Raw genomic sequence first — 19,886 nt, forward strand, 5'->3', positions numbered from 1 at the left:
AATAGACCGGTAGCCTGGACAGTATGGGTAGGCTCCAGTATTGCTGTGAGATAGTTCAAGGTTTATTTAATCTCAGAGCCTATACCATGACAGGAGATCGAAACAAACATCTATTGACAAACAAAATTTTGAACAACAATTAATATTTTGCACAGTATGAGCTGTAGCATTTACTTTTAAATTGTTTCTATATATAATCAATCATGCAGAATGCCAGGCCAGTGTTTGGAACTTGCTATAGGCGAAATGCATTTTTTGTTTGAAAAAGTCAATTGCAAAAAGATTAAAACATCCTACCAACACCTCTACAGAAATGTGCTAGAATTTGATGAATTAAGATACACCTAATTCCAACCTTTCCAAAATCATACAGCAAATTAGGACGTTTTATAACCATACAATTAGAATTATGGGCGTTTTCCAGGCAGGGTAGCGCTCATTCACTAGTACACATTTATAATATGGTTCTGATTTATCAATGAAAACATGCTTATGTTGTGTGCGATAGTTTCATAAATCCCAATCATTTGTGTGGCAAGCAAATCCTAGAATCTTCACTTGACGGAATTTAGTAAGACATTTATGTACGTTTCATAAATAATTCCGCAGGTGCCCAACATGATGACGTGCTGGTTTGGAGTTAAAAGCCCCCCCCCCCCTCCCTGCTATAATGTGCACTTTGTCACCTAAAAACATTTACACATTTCTCCCGGAGGCCGCTAGTCTTGCTCAACTAAAAATGTAATGTCTCATCCCAACATTTTAAGTTAGGTTACTCCCAAAATATTTTGAGTTAGGCCTACATTGAGCTAATAATTTGTAGTTTAGAAAAAGTTATATCTAATTAAGTTTTAATTTATACCAGTAGGGATTCTAGGGTAAATAATCAACTTGGTTAGAGTCCCCAATAGAAAAAATATTTTTCACATGACCCTCCTCTTCAACCTGGTCGCAGAGCATTTCATATTATTCACTATGTAAATCCGAGACACTCCATTTCGTATTATATGTTAAGTGTAATATGGTATGTATTCATTTATAAATGTCCATCACCCATTTCGTAAATGTTACGAAATTACGAATTACAATTCGTATTATGTGTTACGAATTTGCAAACGTACTATAAATGACTAATTTGCTAAACAAATGATTCAGTATGTTACACATCCTACCTAGGTGGTTAGGTTTAGGAAGTAGGTATTTTAAGGGTAAGGATAGTGACGTCCCAAGGATCCAGATTAGCGCTAACCATGAGACCGCAGACGTTCATTTCGCCGAGCCGAAATCTGCGAAAAGCAAACCGAGTCTATGTATGCGGACTCGTATGGGACTATGCATCCCACTCGCAATTTTTTTCTGGTTCAAATAGTCAATGAACTAAGCAGACCAGACCCAGCTGCTATCGCATTGGTGTCAATAGGAGAGCCACCATGTTATTAGCAGACTGGAACTGACTTTTCATAAAATATTTTTTGTTATCGTAAACGGCCTGAGTAAACGATCTTCATTTATCCACCATCTTTGGTTAAAAAAAACAACACAGATTTTAGCCAACCTTTGGAGCAGCAGCAGGCACAATTCCGCTGTCGCCTTTTCTCTGATTGCGGTCATTACCCTAATTATGTGAGTCGCCAGGGAAGGTGCGTCGTAAGTAGCCTATGCTAATAATATAGCCCACTACAGAATATGTATTCAGCATGGTTTATTTGTAGCGTCGCTGTATTTAGCAGCATCAGAAAGGCAGGGTCTATTTTCCTTCTCGCTACACTACCATTTATGATGTCCACTTAAATCCAGGAAACAGAAGGCGCACACATAAGACAGTGTAATATGCCGAACAACATTACAAAGACATATAGGTTACTATATGATTGTCGGTGAAAATGTTCCGTTTGTAGAAGAATCAGCGCAGGGACTGGTAGTCTACACCAGAGAGGAAGATGCGAAGCGAGAGGGTCAAAATCTGTCCTGGCGAAAATACAGCGATACACAGACCTTCTACCTTCCCGCCTTTGGGACAACAAGTCCCTTTGTAATGGCGGAGACAGACCGTCTCGTTGTAATATACACTATCTCTGGCTACACCCGCCATGTTGGCCACTTCTCATCACTCAGGCAAAAAAAATGAACAAATATAAGGACAGATGCATGTTGTTGTACAGAGATGCTTGTTGTATCAAGGCTACATGGCGCGATTTCATGAACGTGTGCGGAAAATGTGATTCCATGCCTGCCAGTGATTGGCATGCATTTTATTTTTATTTAACTAGGCAAGTCAGTTCTTGTCTGACTGCTGTGCTAGATGGAGCCTAAAACCGAGAATGACGTGCATAATCATTTAAATAATAGTGCAACAGCCAGTGGTGAAAAGTACTTAAGGAAACATACATTAAAGTACTACTTAAGTAGTTTTTTGGGGTATCTGTACTTTACTATTTATATGTTTGACTGCTTTTACTTTTACTTCACTACATTCCTAAAGAAAATAAAATACTTTTTACTCCATACATTTTACATGACACCCACAAGTAATCGTTACATTTTGAATGCTAAGCAGGACAGGAAAATGGTCCAAGTCACACACTTATCAAGAGAACATCCCTGGTCACCCCTACTACCTCTGATCTGGCAAACTCCCTAAACACAAATGCTTGGTTTGTTATGGCTGAGTGTTGGAGTGTGCCCCTGGCTATCTGTAAATAAAAAAAATAAAAGTGTCTTCTGGTTTGCTTAATATAAGGAATGTGAAATTATTTCATATTTTACTTTTGATACTTAAGTATAATTTGGAAATTACATTTACTTTTGATACTATATTTAAAACCAAATACTTTTAGACTTTTACTCAAGTAGTGTTTTACTGGGCAACATTCACTTTTACTTGAGTCATTTTCTATTCATGTATTTTTACTTTTACTCAAGTATGACAATTGTACTCTTTCCACCACTGGCAACAGCTACCTCATATAGGCTAACAATGTCAGTGGTTAGATGGCACTATAGTCCTTCACACACTTTACCCAGTAGGCTACTGTAGTGATTGGCAACCAATTATTGGTCAAAAGAGACAATTTGATGCTGCACTGTGCAGTTTTATCATTTTTATCAGAACATTTTGTTGTCAGAGCATTATTATAAGCGAGTTCCCATAGAAAGTTCAATAAAGGTTAACATTGTTGCTTCACTTGATAGCGAGAACTATCACTAATGCATCCCTATATGTGTTTACTTTCAGGTTTGAAGAGGAAGAGAAACGCCTTGTCATGATGAAACCTTTGACTAACCGTCAGAAGGGTTAGTGTGTGTTTCATCCAAACACAAACCCAGGTGTTAGTTCCACTGCCAAACGCATGCCCAGGAGTAGATACAGGTGTTAGTGTCAACTCTATGTCAAGTAGACACTCACCAACCATGAGGCCTGACAATAACAACAACAACAACAGTGTGCTGGATGGAGACGGAGTGGAGGACGGGTCTGGACCAATCAGCAGGCCCCGTCAGCCCCAGTGTCGCTCTCTCTCCTCCGGCCGGGCGCGTCACAGCCACCGCCGCAGCAGCAGAACAGACAAGCAGCCTCACACCTGTCTTCTCTGTTCCAAAACGTTCATCTCCTCCTCTCACCTGGCCCTACACCTGCGCTCCCACAGCGGGGAGAGGAAGTATAAGTGTGGCGTGTGTGGGAAGCTCTTCCTGCAGTCAGCCCACCTGATGCGCCATAAGACCACCCACACAGGGGACAGGCCCTTTAAGTGTCCAGACTGTGGAAAGGGCTTCGGTCGCGCTTCACACCTGAAGACACACCGACGCCTCCACACAGGGGAGAAGCCATTCCAGTGCTCTGTCTGTGACAAAGCTTTCACCCAGAAGGCTGGGCTGATCATGCACCACCGCCTGCACACTGGAGAGAGGCCCTACAGGTGTGATCACTGTGGTAAAGCCTTCCGCTCCTCCACACACCTGCTGGCCCATCAGGCCCTGGAGTCAGCCAAACAGAGCTTCACCTGTGACAGGTGTGATCAGAGTTTCAGGTCAGCCTCGTCCCTCAGACAGCATGTTAAGACACACAGCAGCACCATGGAGGACCTCTGCTGTGGGGTCTGCTGCCGGTCCTTCGTCCGCTCCTCCTACCTGCAGCTGTACATGAGGCTCCACAGAGGACAGAGGCCCTACCACTGCAGGGTCTGCAACAAGACTTTTGCTAAGATGACCACCTTCCAGAGACACTGTGACAAACACCTGAGGAGGAACGGGGACATGGACCAGGGGCAGGAGGAGGAAGAGGAGGAGGATGTCAAACCTACATTGCCCCCACCCTCCAACCCTCCTTCTCCTGCCCTTCTACCTCCTCCTGTTCCTCCATCCACCCTTCCTCTCTTGTCTGAGGTCAATACACGCTCTAAAACTAGAGCCAAAATTAGGATAGAATGACTGTTCTGGACTTGGAGTATAACAATGGAGAAAGAACATAAGTGGCAAAAATGTGCTATTACTTGCAACAGTCATATTATGTATATTTACTGATAGGGTATTACAAATTACTTAAAGTTTTTAATTACACAAACTGTACTGTAATGTGGTTAATGGTATTGTTACATTTTAAGCATGCTTTTGTATTTACTAATGCACACTTAGACTTTCCCTGTGTGACTTCAACACTCTAAAATGTGCTATACAATCCTGATGCTTTTCATACCATGGTCCATATCGTACAGTACCATACTATACCATAACGTAAAGTTTGTTTGATCATATCACTCCATCCTTGGACCAAGTATTAACTTTTTTATAACAATAAATGTTGATTGGACAGGTTACAGTATTTTATCTTCTCAATCATGTGATTCTTCCAGGTTGTGAGTGTTTAATGTTGCTCAGCATTCTGTGTATCTGATCTGAGTTCCACAGAAGAAGCAGACTTTAAACCAAGTATCAGTATTAGAGGTCTGCCTGCTACATCCATAACTATGATGTCATGGGGAAACTCTTTGTCTCAACCTACAGGGGAGAAAATAGCTACAGGTGAGGTGGCTCATAACTTATTGTATATTTAGATCTACAAAAAACGATTGAATTTGAAATATGTTAATGTCAGAAGATAGAGAATGCGAAGTAATTAACCTACTGTACACACTGGGACAAATTGTAACTTCCACATAAATAGAATTTTCACAAAATTACCCAGGGCCGGCTCCAGGCATAAGCGACATAAGCGGTTGCTCAGGGCCCTAGGCTGCTAGGGGCCCCCCAAAACAAAAACAAATTTAGGAACTCAGTCAGGGTCTCAACTTACTGTTGAGAGTTAGAATAGTAGAATACACAAGGTGCAAGTTAGAAATATGGTTGTGCATCAGAAATTTCTCTTGTTATGTCAGTCACTGACTGTCACTCAATTAGTCATTTCAGTAACACTTTTTAGATTGTTAAATTAGCCAAGGCAGCCATCTAATGTGGCAGACCAGGGGGGATGGATCTAGACGTTTACACAGATCAGACACGGACAGAAGGGTGATACCTCTGTTTTAAGGGTTTTTACTTAAATCAATAAAGAAAAGAAACAGGTCTTCTCCAGGAGACCTCTTCCAGGTTACTGCCATCTGTGCTCAGGGGAATGCTGTCTCCTCTGGGGTAGAACACAGAGCTCCTAGGTTCTAGCAGACCGTGAAGATGTCTATCCGGTAGCAACCTCTTACTACCTCCAACCCTCCCTTGTGCTGCCCTCCTGGCAGTTTTATTGGCCCCATACAGTTGGTGAGCAATCAGTCCCTTGATTACTCACCAGCCTAAATCAGCCCCAATTAGTCCTGGCCAGAGGACCCGTTGAGATGTGGCACGTCCAGCAGAGGGAGCCATCACCGCGTGATGCAGACTCCGTCTGTCACCAGGCCTCGACGAGTCTCCCCCTGAAGGCTTGTCTGAAGGCTTGTATGCCAGGGGCCATCTAGACCAGGGTGAAGTGCGTGAAGTGCATGCCCAACAGGTAATACTTAAGAGTGTCAGCACCCACTTCACCGCTAGACACTCTTTCTCGACAATCGAGTACTTATTTTCTCAGGGGTATCAACCTCCGGCTTATGTACATGATGGGGTGTTTCTCCCCATCGTGTACCTGGGACAGGACGACCCCTAGCCCCGTGTCGCAGGCATCTGTCTGCACCAGCATCGGTACCTGGAAAACGGGTGTCACAAAAATTGGTAAAAATACTTTAAAGTATTAAAGTTTTTTGGGGGTATCTGTACTTTATTATTTATATTTTTGTCAACTTCAATACATACCTAAAGTAAACTATGTACTTTTTACTCCATACATATTCCCTGACACCCAAAAGTACAATTTTAATGTTTAGCAGGACAGGAAAACTGTCCAATTCACGCACTAAGAGAACATCCCTGGTTATCCTTACTGCCTCTTATCTGGTGGACTCAAGAAACACAAATGCTTAGCTTGTAAATGATGTCTGAGTGTTAATTAAAAAATTGCTTAATATAAGGAATTTTAAATTATTTATACTTGCACTTTTAATACTTAAGTATATTTTAGGAATTGCATTTACTTTTGATGCGAAAGTATATTTAAAAATGTCGCATCAAAAAGTCCCTGGGTGACTTTCACTTTTACTCCAATTCTTATCTATGAAGGTATCTTTACTTTTACTCAAGTATGACAATTGGGTACTTTTTCCACCACTGGTCACGAACCGCCTGGACCTTCCTCCCCTGGGGCTTGACGTTCCCCTGTCCAATCAAATACTCCACTTCCTCAAACCCTAGTTTTCATTTCTTGACATTCGCTGTCAACCCGGCTTGCCTGAGCGCATAAGGTGATCTTTCCAACCTTGGCTGTGGATGATAATGTCATCCAAATAGGTCATGGTGTACTGTTGGAGGGGTCAGAGGACTCCACCAACCAGGAACTTACTTTCTGTGGTGGAGAATAAAACTAGCACCTTGTCACCCACATGGAACTCTTGGGGCTGGGTACCATCCACTGCAATCACTTGGGCCACGGCGGCTTTCAAGTTCAGATCCTCCCACTGGCTTTTTCCCAGCTCGTGCCTCCACAATCTCGTTCCACGAGGAGGGGTACCGGCAACTCAGGTACGGCACCTACCACCATCTGGCAGCTCCCTTGTTGTGTCACGATGGTGGCCTGCCCGGTCGATTACCGCTTGGTGTCGACGTGGACACAGGAGATGGACATCTCCTCACCACGGTCAGTCGGATGGGCCAGCAGGCGTGCTTGTATGAGCTTTACCACACTCCCATAATACAACAGAGCGTGGGTGTCGTGACCGTCGACTTTCACCGGGACCATGAGTGCTGGTGGTTCGCTGTGTGCCCAACAGGAGGTTGGTGGCAAAAAATATTTAGTCAGCCACCAATTGTGCAAGTTCTCCCACCTAAAAATATGAGAGAGGCCTGTAATTTTCATCATAGGTACACGTCAACTATGACAGACAAAATGAGGGGAAAAAATCCAGAAATTCACATTGTAGGATTTTTAATGAATTTATTTGCAAACCACCTGGTGACGCGATCGTTTGTGTCCCTTCCTCTGGCCATCCAGACCAGGGGAGCATGGTCCGTCACCAAGGTGAAGTGAGTACCTAACAGGTAATACTTGCGCCCACTTCACCGCTAGACACTCTTTCTCAACAATAGAGTATTTTTTTTCTCTGGGTATCAGCTTTTGGCTGATGTACAAGATGGGGTGCTCCTCCCCATCGTGTATCTGGGACAATCTCGTCCCACTAGGAGAGGTACAACTCTGCTACTGCACCCACCATCATCTGGCAGCTCCCTTGTGGCATCACGATGTTGACCCATGTGGTTAGATACCGCTTTGTGTCCCTGTGAACACAGGAAATGGACATCTCCCTACCACGTTCCATCTCCTGGTTCAGCAGGCTCGTAGTTACGAGGGTAACCATACTTCTGGAGTCTAATGGAGCTTCCGCAATTCCAGGCAATGTGCCCCCGGGCGCCACACTGAAAACACCTCCTTTGGTCTCCATCCACCTGGGGTCGTCGGTGGCAGGTCGGCCCTACCCCAGTCGACTCTCCAGGGGTTTGCTGTCCTTTGGCCCTGTCGACTGTCGGTTCGGGATACACAGCAAGGGGCTGTCCTTCCGACTCCTCGAACAGGTCACCGACTCGGCCCGGCTCCCACTCAGCAGGGCCTGAGTGTTCAGATGCGTCTCCACTGCTTCCAGGAGGCCCTCCAAGGTCTGGGGTGCGCATAGACTCGCTGACCTCTTCATGTCGTGGGGTAGTGCCCATAGGAAGCGATCCAGGACCAGTTTGTCTTGGATGGAGAGGGTGGATACCACGGTTGACGCGCAGTAGGTCGCTCATCTGGGCTCGGGGGGATGCGTTGGCTATGAACCTCCAGTTGTGGAAGAGTTGAGCCTGATGGGCCAGGCTGTACCCGTAGCGGCTGATTATCTCCCGTTTGAGTCCGTCGTAGTTAGCCACCTGTTCATCGTTCAGGTCCCAATACGCCTTTTGGGCATTCCCAGAGAGGAACGGGGCCAGCAGACTGGCCCACTTCTGTCTTGGCCATCCTTCCCGTAGTGCTGTCCGTTCAAAGGTAGAAAAAAGGTGAAAACCTGAACCAGGACTAGAGGTTCCCTGTCCGGTGATCCCAGGGGACCAGGTCTACATCCGAGTGTTCCGGAGGAAGTGGAACGAGCCAAGGCTAGAGGGTCTCTACAAAGTGGTCCTAGCAACACCAACAGCTGTCCAGGTGAAAGGAAGCACTACGTGGTACCATCTAAGCCACTGTACCAGAGTTCCTGGGGGGATCGATGAGGAAGCAGAGGATACTGATACATCAGGCAGGAGCCCAGAGGGAACAGAAGGAGAGGATGCTGATACACCAGGCAGGAGCCTGGAGGAAACAAAAGGAGAAGAGGACCAATGTCCAAGTCCCAACAGTCAACAGATACACTCTCCTGAATATCCAGAGAGTCCAGGGATGGGGAGGAGTGACATGCTTGTTGCTCCTGATGACATACCTACTCTGGCAGATACCCCTGACGGAGGCGTTGTCCAAGGGGACGGAGAAACAACGACAGGGGAATGGGAAGGAAACTTCCCTACCATTGACTTCTCTGCCCTCACATGGTCTTCCTAACAGACAGTGGAAACCAGGACAGATGAAGAACGGTAGAATGGCCTTGACAGTAACAGCGGCAAACCTAGAAGAAATGGTAACAGATCTACCTACAACCATACAGTACACCAGAAGTAGAATAACAAAACAAGTTTCTCCTAAATCTCCTTTGAAAGAGAACAGGATTAGTGTTTTTATTCCAGCCCAAATAATGACAGGAGCAGAAATCGGAAAATCCTTCTCAATCAGGAGAAGTAAACCTTTACCAGAAATAACGCTCTGTGGATGGACCCATCATCCAATGATGGGAGAAGCCATCTCGGATTTAAAGGATGTGACCTAAAAATATACAAAGGAAAAGTTGATTGGCAAATTACTATGAAAGGATTTGACCAAAAGGAGGGCGAGGAATACGTCATAAGAATAATTAACAATAAAAAAGGGACAGAAGGGAATAGTGTGACGGTTATCCAGATGGACCCTACCCTAGAGCCCTTAACAAGACCAAGAAGAGCTACAACATCGGTAAAATCACCTCCCACTAGCACTAGTATACCAACTAAGACAATGGCAAAACCACAAGAAAGTGGGTTGCTGCAGAAAATCTGGACATCTGTTACCAGTTGGGGTAGCCACAATGAAGAATCTACCCCAGAATCAAACTGTTACGGATACAAGATACTCTCCTTCTCCCCTCACAGGTGGCAATTATCAGTCATTAATCAGTTGCTAATCAGAAGACACCTGCTCCTTTTCCCTTACCCTACTATCACATCCCCTTTCCCTTGGTTTAAAAACCCAGTCAGTTGTTTTCTCTGGAGCTTGATCTCTCTGTGTTTCGATCTCTCTGTGTCTCAATCTCTCGCTATCTCTCTCTCGCTCTCTTTTTAATGAGCTCGCTTTTGGTTTTTGTTCCTACATGTCACATTTGTCCGGAATTATGTGAGTATGTATTGTTGTGCTTCATGACTGTTTGTTTGTTGTTGGGATAAGGGGGTACCAAGACAATTCGCCCATGGGCATACATTACCCGTAGGTAAACTTTGTCTAAACACCCTAGTTAGAACTGGGCGGACCACCCACTGTATTTTTGGTTAGTTAGCTCACTGTTCTTAAAGCAGGCTAGTCTAGCTTAGGGGTGTTTTAGGATATTTATTTCCTTGGGTCCAGCTCAGCCCCTCTTCCCACCCCCTTTACCGTGTGTTTAAAAATAAACCCTGAGTGTTTGACTGTAGATTGAATTTGTCTGTGGTTTTTGTTCTCACTGTTACTTTTTCACTGTTATAATATGCATGAGTTATGTTACGGGTCTCGTTGCCATCCCCCCTAGACTGTAGAGCCAAATGGATTCGTAACACAAACATTGACCCAAAATTGAGGAAAGCAACAAAAAATGGCTGTTATAAGTGGGCTCAGAATACAGCCCAAAAACATAGACTGGACAATTGTATACTGTGTAGCAAATCCTCCATGACAGGTATATTAATAGTACCTGAACCTGCGGCGTTTGTGCAAATGGTGCAAACTAGATGATGTGAAACTTGGACATTTTCATCATGCTGTTCCCTTATGTTGGGATAGGGAATGTGTTTAAAGTATACACATAGTATAACAGAATATAATCATGTAGTCACTGTTAAAGGGATATAACCATGTAATCAATGCTAAAAGTATATAACCATGTACTCAATGTAACAGTTACTGAATGATAAATGATGTTAGACCTTCTGAATATCTGTTTGCCTAGAACAGTATGTGACATAGGGTTTTCCGGTTACAAGAGTCCACGGACCATGCCCATAATCCTCTAACAGGTTTTTTCACTTAATACCAAACAGTTGTTAGAGAGGTGTCTGTGAGGGAGGGCCATATGTTTAGGTGTCATATTGAGAACAACGTTAAAAGGGTTTATGAGGTTCAGTTGATCATTTTTGATGTTTTTCTTGTTCTTATATTTTACATAACTGAGAATCTGGGGCAAGGCAAAGAAACGCATGCACATGCTTATACACAGTATGTTAAAGGACAATTGGCTTAAGGATGGATCTTTTCTTTCTTTCTAGCTATATTTGAAATGAGATGTTTGGTCCTGAATCCCCAGTATGAATGAGGAAGAGGTGCAAAGGCTGAAAAGGAGAAAGGGAGGCAGATTGCCTCCATAACAATACAGAAGGTGCTTCTCCTTCTCACTTGTACTGGAACAAATTTAATGGTTGGGACTTATTAAGTCCCAAAGGGGGGAATATATGATTTTTCACTAGCATATTGTTAAATAATAATGTAATGAAACAGAATCATTAAAAGCTTTTAAAGAACCTGTAACCACACCTGTATAGCATAAGAAAAGCCAATGTACAAAAGAAATAGACACACATTGTAATCCAGATGCATGCCTGGATAAGAAATGTCATAATCAATATAATGAATGTACTTATGACTGTAGCCTGGTAGGTGCTGATATAATCTATATAAATGTACTTATGACTGTAGCCTGGTAGGTGCTGATATAATCTATATAAATGTACTTATGACTGTAGCCTGGTAGGTGCTGATATAATCTATATAATTAATGTACTTGTGACTGTAGCCTGGTAGGTGCTGATATAATCTATATAATGAATGTACTTGTGACTGTAGCCTGGTAGGTGCTGATATAATCTATATAAATGTACTTATGACTGTAGCCTGGTAGGTGCTGATATAATCTATATAAATGTACTTGTGACTGTAGCCTGGTAGGTGCTTATATAATCTATATAAATGTACTTATGACTGTAGCCTGGTAGGTGCTGATATAATCTATATAAATGTACTTATGACTGTAGCCTGGTAGGTGCTGATATAATCTATATAATGAATGTACTTGTGACTGTAGCCTGGTAGGTGCTGATATAATCTATATAATGAATGTACTTGTGACTGTAGCCTGGTAGGTGCTGATATAATCTATATAAATGTACTTATGACTGTAGCCTGGTAGGTGCTGATATAATCTATATAAATGTACTTATGACTGTAGCCTGGTAGGTGCTGATATAATCTATATAATGAATGTACTTGTGACTGTAGCCTGGTAGGTGCTGATATAATCTATATAATGAATGTACTTGTGACTGTAGCCTGGTAGGTGCTGATATAATCTATATAATGAATGTACTTGTGACTGTAGCCTGGTAGGTGCTGATATAATCTATATAATGAATGTACTTGTGACTGTAGCCTGGTAAACTTCCAGATGACCTTTCATTCTTTCACTCCCTCCTCTCTACCTTCTCTTCCTCTGTATCCGCTGCTAAAGCCACTTTCTATCACTCTAAATTTCAAGCTTCTACCTCTAACCCTAGGAAACTCTTTTCCACCTTCAACTCCCTCCTTAATCCCCCCCCCTTCCTCCCTCCACAGACACTCCACAGTGTCACCCTCCCAGAGTAAAGAACCTCGGCATGACCCTGGACAACATCCTGTCGTTCTCTGCAAACATCAAAGCAGTGACCTGCTCTTGCAGGTTCATGCTCTACAACATTCATAGAGTACGACCCTACCTCACACAGGAAGCGGCGCAGGTCCTAATCCAGGTCCTAATCCAGGCAGATGTCCTCTCCCATCTGGACTACTGTAACTCGCTGTTGGCTGGGCTTCCCGCTTGTGCCACCCCTGCAACTTAGCCGGAACGCAGCAGCCCGCCTGGTTTTCAACCTTCCCAAGCTCTCTCATGACCCTCCCCCACTCCTCTGCACATTCCACTGGCTTCCAGGTGATGCTCGCATCCACTACAAGACCATGGTGCTTACCTACAGAACAGAGAGAGGAACTTCCCCCCCCCCCAACCTTCAGGCAATGCTCAAACCCTACACCCCAACCCGAGCACTCTGTTATGCCACCTTAGGTCTCTTGGGCCTCCCACCCCTACGGGAGGGCAGCTTCCGCTCAGCCCAGTCCAAGCTGTTCTTTGTCCTCACACCCTAATGGTGGAACCAACTTCCCCCTGAAGCTAGAACAGAGTCCCTGCCCATCTTCCAAAGACATCTGAAACCCTACCTCTTCAAACAGTATCTAAAATAATCCTCCTCCTCACCTCGACCCCTCCCCCCAAATAAAATAATAATAAAACCACTTAACCAGCACTTGCACTTGACCCCCGAATTTTGGCAAAGAGATTTATTTATAGACAAATACACCTGAAATAAATTGAGCGCCACCCTATGGTTGTGATGCAATCTGGATGAAGGGTGGATGAAGGGTGGTCAGACTGCCTTCCCAATCTCCTACGCCTTGCGAGTGTCCAGTCTCCCATGGGCTGCAGAGTAGAGTTTAACATCTGTCTGTTGGCTTGGGACAGATAAACGCCGCCTGACTCGACAGCTTTGCTATAGGAGGCATTTCTAACTGCGATTCGGTTTGCCTGGGCTACAGCAAGGTCGTTGGACTCGGTTATCCTTTAGCGCGCACCACCGCTAACTAGCTAGCCATTTCACATCGGTTACACTCACCCCTCTTTTGACCTCCTCCTTTTCCGCAGCAACCAGTGATCCGGGTCAACAGCATCAATGTAACAGTATAGACTTTACGTCCGTCCCCTCGCCCCAATCTGGGCGCGAACCAGGGATGCTCTGCACACGTCAACAGTCACCCTCGAAGCATCGTTACCCATCGCTCCACAAAGGACGCAGCCCTTGCAGAGCAAGGGGAACCACTACTTCAAGGTCTCAGAGCAAGTGACATCACCGATTGAAACGCCACTAGCGCGCACCACCGCTAACTAGCTAGCCATTTCACATCGGCTACATTCGCAGCGAACTCCGCTTCTTGCATCCATTAAGTCTAAATCATATGGACAGATAGTGGAGTTATGTAAAGCGTTTCCTATGTACGAGTTTCTCGTACTCCCATATAAAGTTTTTGTGTCATGTCAAGGGAATTGGTTTAAGTTAATTATAATCTCTGTGGTGACTGGTATGGTGTGCTCCTATAGAGATTTTTTAAATTCATATAACGATGACACCGGCAGGTTAAGAGGGATGAGGCGGGGTCAGCTAAGGAGACCTCACACCATAAGAGACTCAGGTCCTTCAAACAAAGGACCACTCATCTGACCCGAGGCAAGTTCCTATGTGACCTCCTCCTTTTCCGCAGCAACCAGTGATCCGGGTCAACAGCATCAATGTAACAGTATAGACTTTACGTCCGTCCCCTGGCCCCAATCTGGGCGCGAACCAGGGACGCTCTGCACACGTCAACAGTCACCCTCGAAGCATCGTTACCCATCGCTCCACAAAAGACGCGCCTGCCGGTAGGCATACACCTCAAATCTGTTCCTTACATCACTTTAAAATGGTTCTGATCAACTAACAGTCTGTGTGTCCAACAGGTGCTGCGAGGGAGGAGGCTTTGAAGACCATGAGTCAACTTGAAGCTCAAGTTGTAAGGGCTGTGGCACAGGGAGTGAATGGATGTGGCAAGCTCTCCACACACTGCAGTATCTGCTCAGACAGTTTTGATCCAGATAGTGGTAGTTCGAGAGATGGATTTGATTGTATTTACAATTACACTGTAATGTATTTACAATTACACTAATGTATTTCATATGAATGATTGGAATATAAGTCTAGAAGTCGATGTGCTATAAATAAATGTTGCTTTCGTTTTGTTTAATTTAGAAACCACAAAAAAGAAAAGGAAATTCAAATGGTGACGTCACAGATGAGGACAAATATACAGAAGAGCTGGTTTGGTTTAAAAAGTCCCCAAATCAACATCGGGTGTGGAGAATTACCAGTATTGGTCAGTTTTTCACACGATTAGTGTCAGGCAGCCATCAATCCCTGTGTAGAGCCACAATCATCAGCATCATCAGCATCATCTAAAGGACAGGGCTACCGCAGACAGAGCTATCGGTAGACAACCCTGAGGCCACGGCAGAGGACAGGAATAAGAAGTCCCGCTATGACCTCTGCAGAGTCATCAAACAAGCAGAAGGACAATATAGGAATAAGGTTGAATCCTATTACACAGGCTCCGCCGCATGTGGCAGGGGCTACAGTCCATTATGGATTACAAAGGAAGAACCAACCGTGATCTGCCCAATGATGCCTCTCTAACAGACAAACTCAATGCATTTTATTCACGCTTTGACAACAACATCGTGCCGTGTGTAAGGGCCATCACCGACCCAGAGGATTGGGCGATCTCGTTCTCTGAGGCCGACGTGAAAACGGTCTTTAATCAGGTCAACACCCGCAAAGCCGCGGGGCCTGGGTGTGTTCCCAGAGCATGCATATTCACAGTAATTTCAACCTCTCCTTGTCCCAGTCTGTAATCCCCACATGTTTTAAGATGACCACGATCATAACTTTCCCCAAGAACTCTTAGGCTTTATGCCACTGACTACCACCCTGTAGCACTCAATTCTGAAATCATGAAGTGCTTTGAGAGGCTGGTTATGGCACACACTAACTCCACCATCCCAGACACCCTAGCCTAGACCCAATTAAATTTGCATACTGCCCCAACAGATCACGCAATCTCAATTGCTCTCCACACTGCCCTCACCCACCTAGATAAGAGGAATACCTATGTGAGAATACTATTCATTGACTACAGCAAAGCGTTCAACACCATTGTCCCCTCCAAGCCCGTCAACAGCACCTCCTGCAACTGGATCCTGGACTTTCTGACGGGCCGACCCCAGGTGGTGAGGGTAGGCAACGTTACCTCTGCTACGCTGACCCTCGGGCTCCACAGGGGTGTCTGTGTAGTCTCCTGTAGTCCCCTTTTCAGCCACGACTGCGTGGCCACGCACGATTCCCAACCCCAAGTTTGCTGACGACACAGCGGTGGTAGGCCTGATCACAAGCGATGATGAGTCAGCCTACAGAGAGGTCCGTGAACTCAGAGTGTGGTGCCAGAACAACAACCTCTCCCTCAACGTCAGTAAGACCAAGGAGCTGATCGTGGACTACAGGAAACGTGAGGGTGAGCACGTCCACATCGACGGGGCTGCAGTGGAGCTTCAAGTTCTTCAGTGTCCAAATCACTAAAGACTTAGGTCTAAATGGTCCAACTACACACGCACAGTCGTGAAGAAAGCACAACAGCGCCTCTGCCCCCTCAGGAGGAGGTTGAAAAAGTTTGGCATGGCCCCTCAAATCCTCAAAAGATCTACAGCTGTAACATTGAGAGAATTTTGACTGGCTGCATCACTGCCTTATATGGCAATAGCCCCCCCCCCCCGATGGCATTGTGCTACAGAGGGTGGTGAGGACAGCCATGTACATCACTGGGGCCGAGCTCCCTGCCATCCATATCAGGTGGTGTGGAAGGAAGGCCTGGAAAATAGTTAGACTCCAAACACCCAAACCATAGACTATTCTCTCTGCTTCCACACGGCAAGTGGTACCGGTGCATCAAGTCTGGCATCAACAGGCTCTTGAAGAGCTTCTATCCCCAAGCAATACGAATGATAAATAGCTAACAAAATAGCTACACAGACTATTGGAGTTAACCTTGTATCCTTATTGACTGTTTATTTTTAACACTCACTCCATCATCTGCTTATTCAAATCAAATGTATTTGTCACATACACGTGGTTAGCAGATGTTAATGTGAGTAGTGAAATGCTTGTGCTTCTAGTTCCGACAATGCAGTAATAACCAACGAGTAATCTAACCTAACAATTACAAAACTACTACCTTATACACACAAGTGTAAAGGGATAAAGAATATGTACATAAAGATATATGAGTGATGGTACAGAACGGCATAGGCAAGATGGAGTAGATGGTATAGAGTACAGTATATACATATGAGATGAGTAATGTAGGGTATGTAAACATTATATTAAGTAGCATTGTTTAAAGTGGCTAGTGATATATATTTTTACATCAATTTCCATTATTAAAGTGGCTGGTGTTGAGTCAGTGTGTTGGCAGCAGCCACTCAATGTTAGTGGTGGCTGTTTAACAGTCTGATGGCCTTGAGATAGAAGCTGTCTCTCAGTCCCTGCTTTGATGCACCTGTACTGACCTCGCCTTCTGGATGATAGCAGGGTGAACAGGCAGTGGCTCGGGTGGTTGTTGTCCTTTATGATCTGTATGGCCTTCCTGTGACATCGGGTGGTGTAGGTGTCCTGGAGGGCAGGTAGTTTGCCCCCGGTGATGCGTTGTGCAGACCTCACTACCCTCTGGAGAGCCTTACGGTTGTGGGCGGAGCAGTTGCCGTACCAGGCGGTGATATAGCCCGACAGGATGCTCTTGATGTTGCATCTGTAGAGGTTTGAGTGCTTTTGGTGACCAGCCAAATTTCTTCAGCCTCCTGAGGTTGAAGAGGCGTTGCTGCGCCTACTTCACCACGCTGTCTGTGTGGGTGGACCAATTCAGTGTGTCCGTGATGTGTACGCCGAGGAACTTAAAACTTACTACCCTTTCCACTACTGTCCCCGTCGATGTGGATAGGGGGGTGCTCTCTCTGCTGTTTCCTGAAGTCCACAATCATCTCCTTTGTTTTGTTGACGTTGAGTGTGAGGTTATTTTCCTGACACCACACTCCGAGGGCCCTCACCTCCTCCCTGTAGGCCGTCTCGTCGTTGTTGGTAATCAAGCCTACCACTGTAGTGTCGTCCGCAAACTTGATGAAAGAGTTGGAGGCGTGCATGGCCACCAGTCGTGGGTGAACAGGGAGTACAGGAGAGGGCTCAACACACCCTTGTGGGGCCCCAGTGTTGAGGATCAGCGGGGTGGAGATGTTGTTACCTATCCTCACCACCTGGGGGTGGCCCGTCAGGAAGTCAAGTACCCAGTTGCACAGGGCGGGGTCGAGACCCAGGGTCTCGAGCTTGGTGACGAGTTTGGAGGGTACTATGGTGTTAACTGCTGAGCTGTAGTCTGAACAGCATTCTCACGTAGGTATTCCTCTTGTCCAGATGGGTTAGGGCAGTGTGGTTGCCATTGCGTCATCTGTGGACCTATTTGGGCGGTAAGCAAATTGGAGTGAGTGGGTCAAGGGTGTCAGGTAGGGTGGAGGTGATATGGTCCTTGACTAGTCTCTCAAAGCACTTCATGATGACGGAAGTGAGTGCTACGGGGCGGTAGTCGTTTAGCTCAGTTACCTTAGCTTTCTTGGGAACAGGGACCATGGTGGCCCTCTTGAAGCATGTGGGAACAGCAGACTGGGATAAGGTTTGATTGGATATGTCCGTTAACACACCAGCCAGCTGGTCTGCGCATGCTCTGAGGACGCGGCAGGGGATGCCGTCTGGGCCTGCAGCCTTGCGAGGGTTAACACGTTTAACTGTTTTTGTTAAGGGAATTTTTATCAATGATGACTAATTATGTATACATTTCAATCAGGACTGACTAGTTCAAATGCTATTATGTACTGTACATATATGAATTTTCTCTCTTGCTCCCATTCCCAATTGTATATAATATAGTCAGGAGTTTAGTAACAATGACTGTCTGTTCCTTTGTACAAATGAATGAACTATCTCCAGATGGCAGGGACGGACTATCTCCAGATTGTCAAGAATGCTGATTTATACTGACTGACCTTGGCTTTAGGCGAGGAGGGAAGGCTCGAGAACTATAGGTCCTCTCTACTGGTGTCATGAAAGAGATAGAACATTTAGAAAACGCTGACGTCATTTTCAGTTTATAACCTGTGGAAAAATGTGTATGTGCCAGTACTCTCTTGAATTAAACGCTGTTACCTGACTTTTAAGACTGGTCTCGATCTATTTCATGCATAAATGATACATTTACAACTTATTATGAAATAGAGAGAGTGCGAATTTGGTTTTGGCTACAAAACATATAGGAATTTAGAATTCCTCTAACACATCCTCACTGAGCTAAAGGGTAAAGCTGCTGCTTTCAAAGAGCGGGATTGTAACTCGGACCCTTATAAGATATCCCGCTATGTCCTCCAACGAACCATCAAACAGGCAATGCGTCAATAAAGGACTAAGATTGAATCGTACTACACCAGCTCTGAGGCTCTTCGGAAGTGGCAGGGCTTGCAAACTATTACGGACTACAAAGGGAAGCACAGCCGCGAGCTGCCCAGTGACACGAGCCTACCAGAAGAGCTAAATAACTTCTATGCTCGCTTCGAGGCCAGCAACGCTGAAGCATGCATGAGAGCATCAGCTGTTCGGGATGTGCGATCACGTTCTCCATAGCCGATGTGAGTAAGACCTTTAAACAGGTCAACATTCACAAGGCCGCAGGGCCAGATGGATTACCAGGACATGTACTCTTCACTGACATTTTCATCCTGTCCCTGACCGAAGAATAAGGTAAAAGCACCATAGTCTGGCTGTAAGGCACATGAGTACAGTAAGAAGAGCCATACTAGAAGCATTATCACACTTTCTCCCCTTCCTTCTCCCCTTCCTTCTCTTCTTCCCTTCATTCTCATCATTCTGTAATACCAACATGTTTCAAGCAGACCCCCATAGTTCCTGTGCCCAAGAACACTTAAGGTAACCTGCCTAAATGACTACCAACCCATAGCACTCATGTCTGTATCCATGAAGTGCTTTGATTGGCTGGTCATGGCTCACATCAAAACCATTATCCCAGAAACCCTAGACCCAGTCCAATGTCATACCGCCTCAATAGATCCACAGATGATGCAATCTCTATTTCACTCCACACTGCCCTTTCCCACCTGGACAAAAGGAACACCAATGTGATAATTATTTTCATTGACTACAGCTCAGCTTTCAACACCATAGTGCCCTCAAAGATCATCACTAAGCTAAGTACCCTGGGACTA

At 45.1% G+C, this 19,886-nt stretch overlaps 1 protein-coding gene across 2 annotated transcripts; it reads left to right on the forward strand.

Annotated features, from left to right (window-relative positions):
* The first annotated feature begins 1,317 nt into the window (after positions 1-1,317).
* LOC139384126 (zinc finger protein 664) lies at positions 1,318-4,812 on the forward strand. Of its 2 annotated transcripts, none has more exons than XM_071128794.1 (2): positions 1,318-1,640; positions 3,236-4,812. In XM_071128794.1, exon 2 carries the CDS (start codon positions 3,388-3,390, stop codon positions 4,426-4,428), a length of 1,041 nt encoding a protein of 346 aa, XP_070984895.1. In that variant the 5' UTR covers positions 1,318-1,640; positions 3,236-3,387; the 3' UTR covers positions 4,429-4,812. The 2 variants fall into 2 exon arrangements, with proteins under 2 accessions (XP_070984895.1, XP_070984896.1); XM_071128795.1 differs by having other exon boundaries at positions 1,537-1,647.
* The last annotated feature ends 15,074 nt before the right edge of the window (positions 4,813-19,886 follow it).

This window comes from Oncorhynchus clarkii, chromosome 25 (assembly GCF_045791955.1).
Source record: "Oncorhynchus clarkii lewisi isolate Uvic-CL-2024 chromosome 25, UVic_Ocla_1.0, whole genome shotgun sequence".
NCBI lineage: Eukaryota > Metazoa > Chordata > Actinopteri > Salmoniformes > Salmonidae > Oncorhynchus > Oncorhynchus clarkii.